This window comes from Aspergillus nomiae, assembly GCF_001204775.2.
Source record: "Aspergillus nomiae NRRL 13137 chromosome Unknown contig00352, whole genome shotgun sequence".
In the NCBI taxonomy this organism is placed as follows: Eukaryota; Fungi; Ascomycota; class Eurotiomycetes; order Eurotiales; family Aspergillaceae; genus Aspergillus; species Aspergillus nomiae.
Genome location: NW_015378407.1, coordinates 1 through 13,091, shown reverse-complemented (window position 1 = coordinate 13,091; position 13,091 = coordinate 1). Strand labels below are relative to the sequence as shown.

The following is a 13,091-nucleotide window of genomic DNA, read 5'->3' as shown; positions in this document are numbered from 1 at the left end:
CCTACTTTCAGGACATGAATACATATACACTTATTAACCAAACCAAACGAAACGAAACCAAACACTCTAATTCTATACCAATTGCTCATAAGAAACATCAAACATAAATCAGAGACCCATTTTCATGCCCCCATTGGCACACACCACACTCCCCGTACACCACAGCCCATCCTGCGTACACAACATCCCCACCACCCCCGCAATCTCACTAGTAAAGGCCGGCCGTCTACCGCCCATCTTCTCCTTAATCAGATACCGCTGCTCATCCGTCAAGCTGTTCATCTTCTCATCGCCCTCCACCACCTTACTCAACGGCGTATTATCCATAAACCCTTGCATCTGCTGCCAAAATGCCTCCCCAGTAGCAAAATACATATCCCCAATCACCGGCCCCGGGTTCACCGCATTGACCGTCGCCCGATCCGCCAACTCCCTCGCCCAAGTGCGCGTCATCGCCTCCAACGCCGCCTTCGTGCCCCCATACACCGTCTGGCCCGTGAACCCGATGCTACTCGACACGCTGGAGATATTGACAATGCGCCCGCTGCGATCCGTAGGCAAGAACGGCGCCACCGCCTGCGTCAGCAGCAACGGCGCCAGCACATTAATGGTGTAATGCCAGTTGAAGTACTCGCGGTCCATGGGGCCCTTCTCCTCGTCGTTGAGGAAGCGGTCCTTGCTCACGCCCGCGTTGTTGATTAGGATGTCGACTTGGAGGGAGCCCCCCGCCGTGAAGTTGTCCTTAGCGGCCTGGAGGATCGTGGCGGTTGCTTCTTCGGTGTGGAACAGGTCGGCCTGCACACAGACGCATTTTATGGAGTGTTGGCTTGCGAGCTCCGTGCAGAGGTTCTCGGTCCGCGATTGGGAGCTCGCGGACGTATAGTTGAGTAGTAGGGAGCAGCCTTTCGAGGCGAGGTTGCGCGCGATCGCTTCGCCGATTCCTGGGTTTCGTTAGTTGAGCGAGGGGTGGGTGGGTTATAGGGACTTGGAGCTTACCCCGCGAACCGCCGGTGACGATGCCGAATTTGCCTTCTAGGGGTCTGGACATTATGTGTGTTGTGTTTTGTAGAGGTAGGTGTGTACTTGTCTAGGTGTCTGTAGATGTAGACGCAAGTTCCCCAGATATAGACTATAGATACAAACTTTTAATACTTTGGATCACGCGCCAGACACGACGAGTCTGGTTTATATAGTCCAGATCGCATACCCAGTACCTCACCGTTTAAATACAAAATCTATTTATCCGCTTCCTACCGATTTGCCCGCGCAATGGGTCCTTGAAGGGTTTCTGTGGATCGTGGTGGCATTCAGTATCTCCACCGTCGGAAATTTACCCTTTTGGGTTCCGGTGGTACGTCGTTATCTTATCGTCACATTGTTCTATACTGTACATCTTCACCACAGCATGATCCGACTGAGAACCAAACTAACAGTGGAATTGCGGTGCTGAAATCTTGACCGTGAGGAGGATGTTAGAGAAAGCTTGTGTGGTAAGTCATTCAATTCTCAGATGCATCAAAATTAACATAGTCTCAGTCGGATAGGCGTATCGATACAACATCCAGCCCTAAAAGCCTGCGAGTATTTCTATCTACATCTGCAAAAAAGATGTCATTCCTCTTCCAATTAACCCTTCCACGCATTCCAAGTACCCTTTTAAGACCCCTACAAAATCGATCAAAAACCATAACGTCTTGTCATAATCATAATCATGCCTTGACCAGCGTCGCAACACTGCTCGCGCGGAAATCCCGGCTGCTAAACCCAGCCTTGAAGGTGAAAGCCCCAGCCGGAACACGCCAGTCCTGGGCAACGACATCCCAGTAACTGACATCCCGACGCATCAAGTCAAACGAGACGGTCTTGGTCTCACCAGCCTCGAGCCAGATCTTGTCGAATCCACGCAGCTGGCTTGGCGGGGTCCCAGCCGGCGTGGAAGGAGGGAATTGAACGTACAGCTGGGGGACGGCGAAACCATCAATATTTCCGGTATTGGACACTTCGGCTTCCAGGGTGTAGACCGTTTCCCAGAGCGCGGGGTTACCGCCTGGCTCGGTGGGCCGCTTAGCCGGGAGAGCGGTCAGATTGGCAGCAGCGACAGAGCCCTTAGGTTTGAGGTCTTTCAGGTCGAAGGTAGTGTAGCTCAGGCCGAAGCCGAACTCGTAACGCACGGAGATGTTGTGCGCGTCAAAATACCGGTACCCGACCTCGAGCTCTTCGTCGAACCAGCTCTGCCAGTCGTAGGTCCCGTTGGTCTGCACGGCTGTGGTCAAGGGCGCGTTGTAGTCCGACTCGTTGTAGGCGATCACGTAGGGCAGTTTGGCTGAGGGGTTCACGTCGCCGTAGAGGACGTCCGCAATGGCGTTTCCGGTCTCCTCGCCGGCGTAGTGCTGGGCCAGGATGGCGGTGACATTGGGATGGTCGGCGAAGGGCATGACGTTGGCGCCGCCGGAGTTGGTGATCACAATGGTGTTGTTGCAGTGGGTGGCAACGGCCTCCACGACGGCGTTTCCGTTCCAGTCGAGCTCCAACGAGGTCCGATCTTCGCCTTCCGCGGAGAAGGACTTGAGGAAGACAAGGCAGACGTCGGGCTGCTGGGGGATCCATAGAGGGGAGGTCAGTGCTGTCGTGGCGAGCAGGGTGTTGTTCAGATAGGACTGGACCAGGGAGCCATCCTTGCGGGCCCGAGCATTGATAGCGTCAAGAGGAGTTGACAGGTATGAAAACCTGCAGGAACCAGAGCCTGAGGAGCCTGCGAGGACACCATACTCGAAGTCGCCCGAAAGGTTGGGACCTTGCGTGAGAGGGCCGGCGTCGTTTCCGGCGACCACAATGTTACGGGGCTTGCGGAGGGGCAACGCGTTGCGTTCATTCTTGAGCAGAACCGTCGACTGGGCTCCATGCTCGCGAATCATGGCGCTGTGGTTTGCCCGAACGTCACGGTTGGTGGCACCGGTGAACTTCCAGTCATACAGCCAGGTGTCGGGGGCTGAGTCGACATTGAGAGGGCCGACGGAAGCGTCCACGCTTGGGTAATCCTTCTCTTGGCCAAGCCAGAAATAAGGAGTCATGATGCGCACGATCATGTCGTCCAGACGGGACATTGGAACAGTGCCATTTTGCACAGCTTGAGTGAGGTTCTTGCCGAAAAAGGATCCCTCGGTCCAAAGCTCACCATAGAGGGTGAATCCGCCGGGCATGGTCATGTCCATTCCACTTTCAATAGATGCTACCCCACTGTGGGTCGCGCCCCAGTCAGACATGACATATCCCTGGAAGCCAAGCTCGCCCTTAAGAAGGTGGTTGAGAAGATAGGAGTTCTGACACGAGTGAGAGCCATTCAGCCGGTTGTACGAGCACATGGCACTAGCCACCCGGGCACGAACGGCGTTTGCGAACGGCCACATATAGATCTCGTGCAGAGTACGGTCATCGATGTTGGCAGAGACGGAGTCCTGAATATAGGTGGTCTCGTTGGCATCCGGAGCATATGTGGGGTTGCGCTGCGTCTCTTGCTCGTTGGCAATGAAATGCTTTGCATTTGCTTGCACACCCGCATCTTGCATACCGTTGATCGTCTCCTCCATGCAGACTCCGGTGAGGTAAGGGTCAGCAGCGAAGCCCTCCCAGGTACGACCATCATAGGGACTGCGGCCCAGAGGTCCTCCGATGGGGCCCAAGATGACATGGGAACCTTTTGCTTTGTGCTCCTCCGCCAATGCATACGCTCTGTCATACAGCAACTTGCGGTCCCAGCTTGCGGCGGCTGAAACGCTGCTGACGAAGACACTGGAGTAATCTCCCTGCTGCACGCATTGAGGGCCATTCTGGAGGCAGATGCCGCTGAAATTGAGACGTGGAATAGGGAGAACGTTGCCAACGCAGGGACCGGGCTGGCCTGTTGCCATCCAGGCTTTCTCTTCCAGCGTGAGCTTGTTTACCCAGTTTTTGGCCTTCACCAAAGCTGTTTCCCAGCCACCATTGCCGGTAGTGTTTGCTGTTTAGTGTCAGGTCAGAGTCGACAGCTCTAACCTATGCAATTGATCAAGGTACTTACGTGAAGGATACACAGGTGGATAGTGACCATAAGGACTCAGGATAGTGGTGTTAAGGGGCTGAACATAACTGAAAGGCTCCCCTGGGTGGTTAATTGGTGCCTGACAGGTATCGGCTACCACCGAAGGAGCCGAGAGAAGCACCAACACTCCAAACAGAGTTTGTGGTGACAACATGACGGGATGTCGAGGTTCTTGGATTCAGTCAAGACTCAGAAGGACATGGGTTCTCTCTTAAATGTCTTTATTTGAGGTATTTCTTCGAACATCCCACCCCGGAGATACCCCAGAGGGCCCCGGAGGACTCAAAGATCCACTCGTGGGGTGTTATGTTGCTGGGAGCCGAGTATGAGTGACTTCAAGAGTGACTAGCAACTAATGGTATGCCATGAATTATAACCGGTTACACTAGCATGTCCAGTACGGGCGTCAGCCGAGCGGCGAGCCACCCCACAGCCAAGTAGTTCATAAATTTCCCGGTACTGACTACATGACGGTATAGTCGGACGTCCGATTACATCCCCGGAGTGGTGGATCGGGTAAGACGGCTTCGTTGCCGGCCGATAGAGGAGCCTGAAAATGGCTTGACATCGGCGAGTCACCGACATCTCGGTTACCACAAACAGGGAGTCAGTTCCTGCGAGCTTCGTCGGTATACCGAGCAGTCATCATGTTCATTGTACCCCGTTACATAGACACCGCTATATATCATCGACGAATCCCTAGTCATCAACAATTCTGTAAAGCTACCCTTTAAAACAAATCGACAAAGGAATGCTCATATTGTGACACAGGCCCTACCCCGGGACAACTTCGGGTAAACAACCCCACACTTTCCCATTCCTCCTCCACAGTTCTGCCCATCGTCATATCCGGGACTCCACGGGGCAGCGCTAAAGAATGCCGTGTTGGGAAAGTGTGGAAATGCTTGTCATGCTTGTCTTCAGACCATCCAATCATCGTGTCTGACAGTAGGGAGCCAATAAATGCTTGGTCTTGCCAATTCACAATTGGCTTGTTGAACCATGGACGGGCATCCATCGGGTTTGGTCTGTGAGGAATTAAATGTAGCCGAAGCCGAACTTGTAGTGCACGGAGATGTGCGCGTCCAAGTACCGGTGTAGCCGTCCTCGGGTTCTTTTGTTGAACTACTAGTAGCTCTGCTAGTGGTTGGTCTGCACGGCGGTGGTTGTGCATAATACGATTCTCGCTCTGTTTGTGGTGAATATATGTCTTCTGTCTTGCCACTGTGTTGAGTAGTATATAGTCTTAATTACGCTAAAACTGGTTCAACTCCATAAATAAAGGTTCTAAGGACTTGACCCTAATAAATTAGATTAAAATACAAAGGCACTTCATTTGACAATGAAGCGATATCAAGTATAAACGCGATAGATAGATGTTTGGATCAATTGTGTAAATGCGGCTATTCGCATTCTACTACACTCACGCTATCGCCAGTTCATCCACCGTGAGTGTCGTCCAGCGCAATAAGTATTTCTCCAAGTTATGAGATGTCTCGTTGAGAGATTTTCGTCCGTCCCTAGAGCGCTCTTTATATTCGGTGTCAAGCTCCGCATCCAAGAATTCACGTTCTGGATCTACTTCGCAGGGTGGATCTTGGGTAAGGGGAGTAGGTAGGTCCGATGATTCCCTGATGCACTTAGCAAAACGCCCTCTTAGAAGGAGGATACGGGGACATACAGTGTGAGGCGGTCAATCAACTCCTCTTTTAACCCTGACTCCGTATCAACAGCGAGGTACGGTTTTCTAGGTGTGCTTTCCCGGGTTTGGACGTCTGAATCACAGCCTCTGTCCGTCGTTGGAGTCTGGCTATCAGTTAATGGTACTGCAAAAAGGCCATCTTCCGAGTCGTCCTCGGAATCTTCTTGTGGCTTTGATTGTACTGGCATTTCTTAACAATGTTATTAGACACCGCAGCGACGCAATAAAAGGCGAGACACTTACCTGCAAAGTCAAAATCCGGGCCTTTCCAAACAGCCTCCGTTTTATCGTCATCAGATGTCGATGGCTCGCCAGTTGCGCTTGTCATATTGCCGCCTAGACCGGGTTGACCCCCTGATCTCCTGTACTTCTCCTTGAGAGAATTGACCTTCCTTAGGGTCGATGATGCGCTAGGGGCGGGTGGAGCCCTACGTTGAGGTAGTGCATCGACAGAGGGTCCTATGTTATCTTCTTCAGGTGATATTCGAGGAGAACAGAAATCAATAACGCCACTTCGCCTGTAATCAGTGTCTGAAAGGAGAGGGGGAGGCCTTTTTCTGCGATAGTTCCGTTGTTTCCGCTCGAAGATACGTTGATGTTCTTGAGCCCTATATAGGAGATCATCTGAGGCGAGCTCGTCCTGATCAGACTGGTCACCCACGACGTCCACGGATGATGATTTGGCTGGATCCTGCGATACATCCCGGCCTCGCCTAGATGTAGCTATCTGCGAGGAGAAAGGTGTCACTGGTGAGTGTGCACGCCAGTCATTGGCTTCTTCCGGTTTTGTCCCCGTAAGGTTGTGTTGAGCTGCCGTTGGTGACGATGCGGAAAGCGCGTCTGGGGCTGATATCCCATGACCCGCGAAGTTTGACGGTGCACAACGTGTGTTATTGCGCATCGATGAGTCACACACAAGCAACTTTAGTGAACCACCAGTATATGCTTTCTTTCTCTTGACAGACGCCAGACTGACATCACTCAGCCGCTCGTTATGCTCCGATTGCCCCGGCTCCGTCAGGAATATCTCGACAGTATTAGGGCTACGGATACCGATACTTTGGCAGATTGAGGCGCGCAGCGTCTGGGCAGAGTCTATATCCGTGATATCAACTGGACGATAGTCCAATCCGTTCAAGGTAAACAGTGCCCACTTCTTCCCCTTATCCATGGATTCAGACCGAGGGGAGAGCTGCTTGCCGTTTGAAACGAATGCATTTCGGGGACCGTCGCATAGTGACAAATCAACATCGGTGGAATTTGGTCCCCCGTACATATGGGGAGAACTGTTTGGCCATATGTTCACTGGGCTGGTTGGCGACTCCAGAAATTCCTCTACGGGCGGTGGATAAGTAGGGTCTGCTTCTTTCTTCTTCTTTCTCCAAAAAGGAAGGAATTTGCCTTGGGAAGAGTCGGATGACGGATTGTCGCCGCTGGGATGACGGACATGCGTCTCTTGTGGCGATAGACGCAAGTTATCTTGCTTATCTGATTCATAACCCTCTCCATCTATAGCAGGGCCCGAGCTGTTGTACCGCGGGAACTTATATATTAAGTCTGCAGTGGACGATGGTTCCTGACCAACCTGAGTTCCTTGTTGCGCATCATGACGTGTAGCTAGCGACAGGTTTGGGGAATACCGGTTATTATTATTATCGTTAGATGAAGCTACACGAGGAGGGTAGTAGCCTTGTGGTTGATAGTTTGGTGGTCGCTGTCTCTCTCCCGTTGGTGCGCACCCCCGGCTTTCATTCGTAAGGGCAGTATGCGAGTTGAACTCTGGTATTCCATAGCTCCCACCGAAAGTACCACCTTGAGGACCCAGGTTGCGCTTCTCGTCTGGGGCCCTGGAGGTCGAAGTCGCTCTGCAAGTAGAGGTGGAGGTGGAGGTGGAGGTGGAGGTATCCATTTGAGCGATTCTTTCCGCCATGCCTCATATCCAATGCTCTGGTGTGCAGAGGTCGTCACATTGGAGGGCCCATATCCTGTACCTGGTGGGAATCGGGGTGGGGGAGGCACTATCGGGACATATGATTGAGCAGGTAGGGCAGTTGTGGGTATATTGGGGGTATACTGCCGCACTTGACCATTCATTCTCCTACCGTCTGTGGTAGTTGGATAAGACGGAGCTCTAGAAGGTGTGCTGATACCGGGGGGATCATTTGATATCAAGTCGAAGAATGGGTCTTGGAAGTACTGGGAGACCTTATCTCCGTACCTTCGACTTAGAACTAGCTTTTCAGCAATATGCACATTCACTATGCCATTCCGGATTCTGCGATAGCGGTACTTTTGAAGGCAGTCCTGCGCTGCATCAATATCATGCAATATGGCCTTTACCACATGATAATATCCTTGAAGTTCGTCGCACTGCTGTACGGCTCTGCCAAGCCGATCGTACCTCTCCTCATTTGCGTTATCTTCTTCTACAAGCGTAGTGATTAGTTTGCGCTGCGCAAGAAGCGCTCGACCTTTTTCTCGTCTGCCGCGGTCACTCAGCAAGTGAAACAAGAATAGGGCAACGGCCAGCCTTACCTGCGAAGTTGTCCGGCATATATGATGACATTGAGCATCAGGAGCATTGTCGACTTCATCTTCTCCAGGTTACTTCTCAGCACCGTCAGGTTAGAGTCCCGCCGAGCTTCCGCAAGCACGAACGCAATTCGGCGGAAGCTCGACCTGGTCGAAACGTCGATTATCTCGTTTATCTCGTCGAAAACCTTCTGGCATTCGTCCAGCACCGTCTCCGCGGTGCTACACGCCTCTGCAGAGTACAAATGCGCATCTTTGTCTTCCTTGAGGCTGTCACCCAGCTGACGCATGACGTTGCAGGTCAGCGCAACCTCTTTCGAGAGACCATTGATGACCGTATCCGCATGTCTCGTCCTGTGACAGAGGGTGCAAAGCTTCACAGACACACGAGAGCCAAGCTCAGCAACTTGAAGGGCTGCTGCAACCACGCCTACTATTTCTATCCCGGACATCATGAGGCCCTCGACCCAGCATTGGAACTTGCAGCAGTTAGTAGCATTCAGTCTGACTTGCGGAACTGGTTCACCTTGGGCTTGGAAGAAGCAGCTAGACAGAATTCGACGCAGCAGGAAAGGACGTGCGTGATACGGCCGATCTGCTTCAGTAGCTCGAGCATTTAAATTACAGAAATCCGCGGTAGTATCTGTGCCCCGCAAGGCTGACTCCAACAATGCGGTTTAGAGCACAGCCGCATGCCATGCCTCTTTTGATATCATCTCCGTGCTCTAGTAACGTAATTTCCGGGGTGAGTTCCACCCCACTTGACTTTTCAAGTGAAGCCATTCAAAACACTATTATATTACCCTGACATAGAGAAATGCGGGGTTCTCTCGGGTTGGACCGTGCATAACGTTTGGACCCTGTGCATCACACTCAGGCGGGGGCGCGCTTAGGGGCTGGTTCAGCAACGTTAGGGTCAACGTGGTCCATGGATAGACCTCGGCATAGCCCGGGGTGCCCAAATGTACATATGTTGTTCCATGAAGGTTCCAACAGGTCAAGGGTACTCTCTGGCCAACATCAACCACCAATTCTGCTATGGAATACAACAAATAAACTAGGTATCGATCGCACACAAAAGCGCCAAGATCACCACATTGGTTTTATCAATTTCTCTTCCATCGTCCTCACGGTCCTATCTCTGTCCAGCCCAAAATTGAAAGAAGAAGAAGGCGAACTACACCGGACCAGAGCGTCCTCGTCGATTCCGCGAAATATAGACTCAGCGCGCTGCATAAACCTAACTTGATGTGCCTCTGCCAGGAACTCATCTCGATGTTGTTGAAACTTCGACAAAGAAACATCGTACCGAAAGTCGAAGGGCTTGATCAAGCTCTCTGGTATCAACGAGCGAAAACGTTCCCGCTTCCGAGACATCGCTTGCATTGCACGCGCACAGCATAGTAATGTCCTCGCGTAGAGGAGCGGAATCTTCTGATGAACGCGAGGGGTGGTAAAAATAGAGATGGAGCACCCTCGTATCTTCGGGTCACCGAAGTCCCCTATACTGTGGAACATGTCTGCCACCTTGAAGCCGCCTGGACTTACATCAGCTCAGAATTCACCTAGAGTGAAGAAACGTTGTACCCACTGTCAGCAAGTGCTTCAAACACCCCCAGACTAAAGCCGAGGGCTGCTGTTCATGGGGGGTGAGGCCAGTGTCGAGAAAAGAAGCGAAATATTCCATCGAATGCAGGCAGGGCCCTGCCTTTACTAAAAAGCTGGATTGCTGGCTACAGGCCTTGGACGCCAGCAGCAACACATCGTTCGCCTTTGCGGTAACGCCCTTGCATTTTTGGTTACTGGCACTGTAGAATTCGTTCAACGCTTCCCGTAATGTAAAAGATGAATGTGCTCTCTTTTGACGATGGGATTCCATTTTCAAGGACAGACAACGATACTATCTGGAGGTGGAGGTCTCCATCGATGTAATACATGTCATTGGATGACACAGACCCAGAGGTGCAAGTGGGGAAAATTATGCATGGAAAAACGAGGCCAGTGAGGCAAACCAGGAGCAGAGGTGATCATAATAAGGAATATCACTTCATGAACTGTCCAGAACTGGCCGGTTACTTGCGATACGAGCCGAATCATCGGGCGAGGCTACGAACAAATCAGAATCAGAAACTGACCGCGATCTGCAAACACATACCACGTTCTCCGCATTTGGGTACAGCCGATAGTTAGTCAGGGTGATATTTGACTAATCTCAACAATTTCTATATATCAAAGAGGATGTTCATCCGAGACTCCACGGGGCATACCGTATTGGGAAGTGTGAAAAGGCTTGTGCTTGTCTCGCAACCCTCCAATAATCATATCTGTGAGGGAGACTCATACAACAAGACCAAAAAAAGACATACTAAACATTAACCTGCAACTTCTTAAACGCCGCCGCATTCTCCTGGATGGCCATCTCCACCGGCAACCTCTCCATACTACTCGCACCATAAAACCCATGCACACCCTTGGTCCTCTTCAACACATACTCCGCATCCTTCGGCCCGGCCAATGGTCCCCCATGACACAGCACGATAACCTCCGGATTAACCTTAACAACCGCATCCCGAATCTCCTGGATCACGGTCACGCAGTCATCCAAGGACAGCGCCGTCTGCGCACCGATCGTCCCGGACGTGGTCAACCCCACGTGGACAACGATGATGTCGGCGCCGGCGCGCGCCATGCGCTCGCCTTCATCCACGGTAAAGGCGTACGGCGTCGTCACGAGGTCCATCTCGTGCGCGATCCGAATCATCTCCACCTCCCGGTCGTAGCCCATGCCGGTTTCCTCGAGGTTCTGGCGGAACTTGCCGTCGATGAGGCCTACCGTTGGGAAGTTCTGGACGCCGATGAAGCCGAGCCGGCGAAGTTCGGCGAGGAACGTGCGCATGTCGCGGAAGGGGTCGGTGCCGCAGACGCCGGCAAGAACGGGGGTGTTTTCGACGATGGGGAGGACTTCGGAGGCCTTTCATATTCATTGCGTTAGTAGTGTCGATATTGTGTAGTGCTTATTGTTGGGACCCAGTAAAAGATGGGTATGTAATGGTGTGTATATATAATTTGCAAAAGGTATATATAAATAAAAGATAGTACCATTTCAACAACGACCTGATTGGCATCAGAATAGGGCATCATCCCCGCCAGCGATCCTCGTCCGGCCATGCGGAACCGACCCGAGTTATAGACAAGGATGAGGTCGGCACCACCTTTTTCGATGAACTTGGCGGTTAGGCCAATCCCTGCAGATTTAGTCTATTAGCATAGTGGCAATCTATATAGTTCTACTTAGAATATCAGAAGAATTGATTACCTGCGCCAGCGCCGACAATGATCTTCCCGTCCGCGATGGTTTTGTGGAGACGGTCGAGCACTTCTTGCCGGGTGGTTGGGCGGGGCATTCTGTTTGGTTTGGCTGTCTTGAGAAATTTATAGTGTTGTTTTCTGGGTTCGAGGTGTCTGTGAGGGAGGCCAATGCTGGTTTGTTAGAGAGGAAGAGGAGGGAATTGATTGTAGTCTGATGGTGACGCTAAATAAACAACTCATTCTCAACCCCACCTTCGTTGCGACGTCATGTTTTTTTCAATCCTATCTTATCGATGTTTTGCACTACGTACAAATGTACTGTATACCAACGAACCTTGTAAATAAAAATATATACGGTTCATAAAGGACTTGTGTTATTGGGGTCATGAAGGGCAGTCTGATAGTTTGATTTGGGACTTGAATTTAATCTAGCTTGTTCGGAGAGGGTTATGATGGGGGATATATATTTACAGCGTAATGTTCTTGAAATGTACATATTGGATATCGTTGCAAACAGCGGTAGCATCCGTAGAAGTCTCATAGATATTTGGATACTTTCTGACTATATCTTTACAGCCTCAATGTTCAAAAAGTCTGGTCGACAAGGGGAACAGCTGTCCAGAACTGTATCCAGATGGCAAGTCAGAATCAGAATCTCAGACCCACGGAACATGAGCACCTGTGGCATGCGCCATCTATCTACTATAAAAGTACTAGGAGAAGATATATGGCACTTGTCCTCGCTCCGATCAACTCCTCCTCTAGATCGTAGGTTGTGACGGTGTTGAAAGAAATAGGCAGCCTTCTAGGGCTAATGTTGGTGCCTGAGGTATACACTGACATTGTACTGATCCGACAGCCCATACAACTTCACCAGACCTTTCACTGAGTAACAAAAGTACAAGCTACCTACAGACAATGGTGGCAAACTTGGCAAAATATATGGAAGAGCCAGGGTCTGTTTGTGGTAGTCTCCGTGTATCAGCAACGAGGGATATACGATTTTCTTGTTACCCTACTTCATTATCCACATCATTATCAATATCAGTCCCGTAGCCTTTATTCAGTACTCTTTGTAAAGTTCTGAGACGAAATGAATCGCCGTCCACTTGTTCCTACCCGACTACCATGGAGGGCTACCTACTGAAGGACGCTGAAGAGAATAGAAAGATGGCCACGCACGCAGTTACACAGACCAGGCAAAGGTATGACTAGGGTGGGCCCAATATTTAGACCCTGGGAGAGCAGCCTCTGGAGTTTTACGGAAGTTCAGATTTTCAAGTCCCAACCTCATTTTCATCGAGATCAAAATCAACAACCAGGACAGCTATTTCGCCGAGAAAAAAGTGCCAATAGTCTTCCAGGTCATGTATATTGGCTATATGTGACTTTCAGAATTTTTTCTTGACATTTTGGGCGGGAAAATGGCTCCAAAAGCACGCCCTGCGGACCTTCCCAACATCCAAAAAA

The 13,091-nt window shown here is 51.1% G+C and overlaps 4 protein-coding genes across 4 annotated transcripts; all 4 read right to left on the bottom strand.

The window, feature by feature from the left end:
• Positions 1-108: 108 nt before the first annotated feature.
• Positions 109-1,048, bottom strand: ANOM_009850 (SDR family NAD(P)-dependent oxidoreductase; the record flags this gene model as incomplete). The annotated part of the gene is made up of 2 exons (XM_015555106.1): positions 109-941; positions 997-1,048. The coding sequence occupies 2 exons, from the start codon at positions 1,046-1,048 to the stop codon at positions 109-111; spliced, it is 885 nt and encodes a 294-aa protein (XP_015403290.1).
• A 661-nt stretch (positions 1,049-1,709) lies between these two features.
• Positions 1,710-4,232, bottom strand: ANOM_009849 (beta-glucosidase G; the record flags this gene model as incomplete). Its single annotated transcript, XM_015555105.1, has 2 exons — positions 1,710-3,997; positions 4,058-4,232. 2 exons carry the CDS (start codon positions 4,230-4,232, stop codon positions 1,710-1,712), a joined length of 2,463 nt encoding a protein of 820 aa, XP_015403292.1.
• Positions 4,233-7,448: 3,216 nt separating this feature from the next.
• Positions 7,449-8,928, bottom strand: ANOM_009848 (uncharacterized protein; the record flags this gene model as incomplete). Its single annotated transcript, XM_015555104.1, has 3 exons — positions 7,449-8,262; positions 8,316-8,791; positions 8,839-8,928. The coding sequence occupies 3 exons, from the start codon at positions 8,926-8,928 to the stop codon at positions 7,449-7,451; spliced, it is 1,380 nt and encodes a 459-aa protein (XP_015403293.1).
• Positions 8,929-10,677: 1,749 nt separating this feature from the next.
• On the bottom strand, positions 10,678-11,716 carry ANOM_009847 (TIM-barrel enzyme family protein; the record flags this gene model as incomplete). Its single annotated transcript, XM_015555103.1, has 3 exons — positions 10,678-11,283; positions 11,412-11,557; positions 11,629-11,716. 3 exons carry the CDS (start codon positions 11,714-11,716, stop codon positions 10,678-10,680), a joined length of 840 nt encoding a protein of 279 aa, XP_015403291.1.
• Between the last annotated feature and the right edge of the window lie 1,375 nt (positions 11,717-13,091).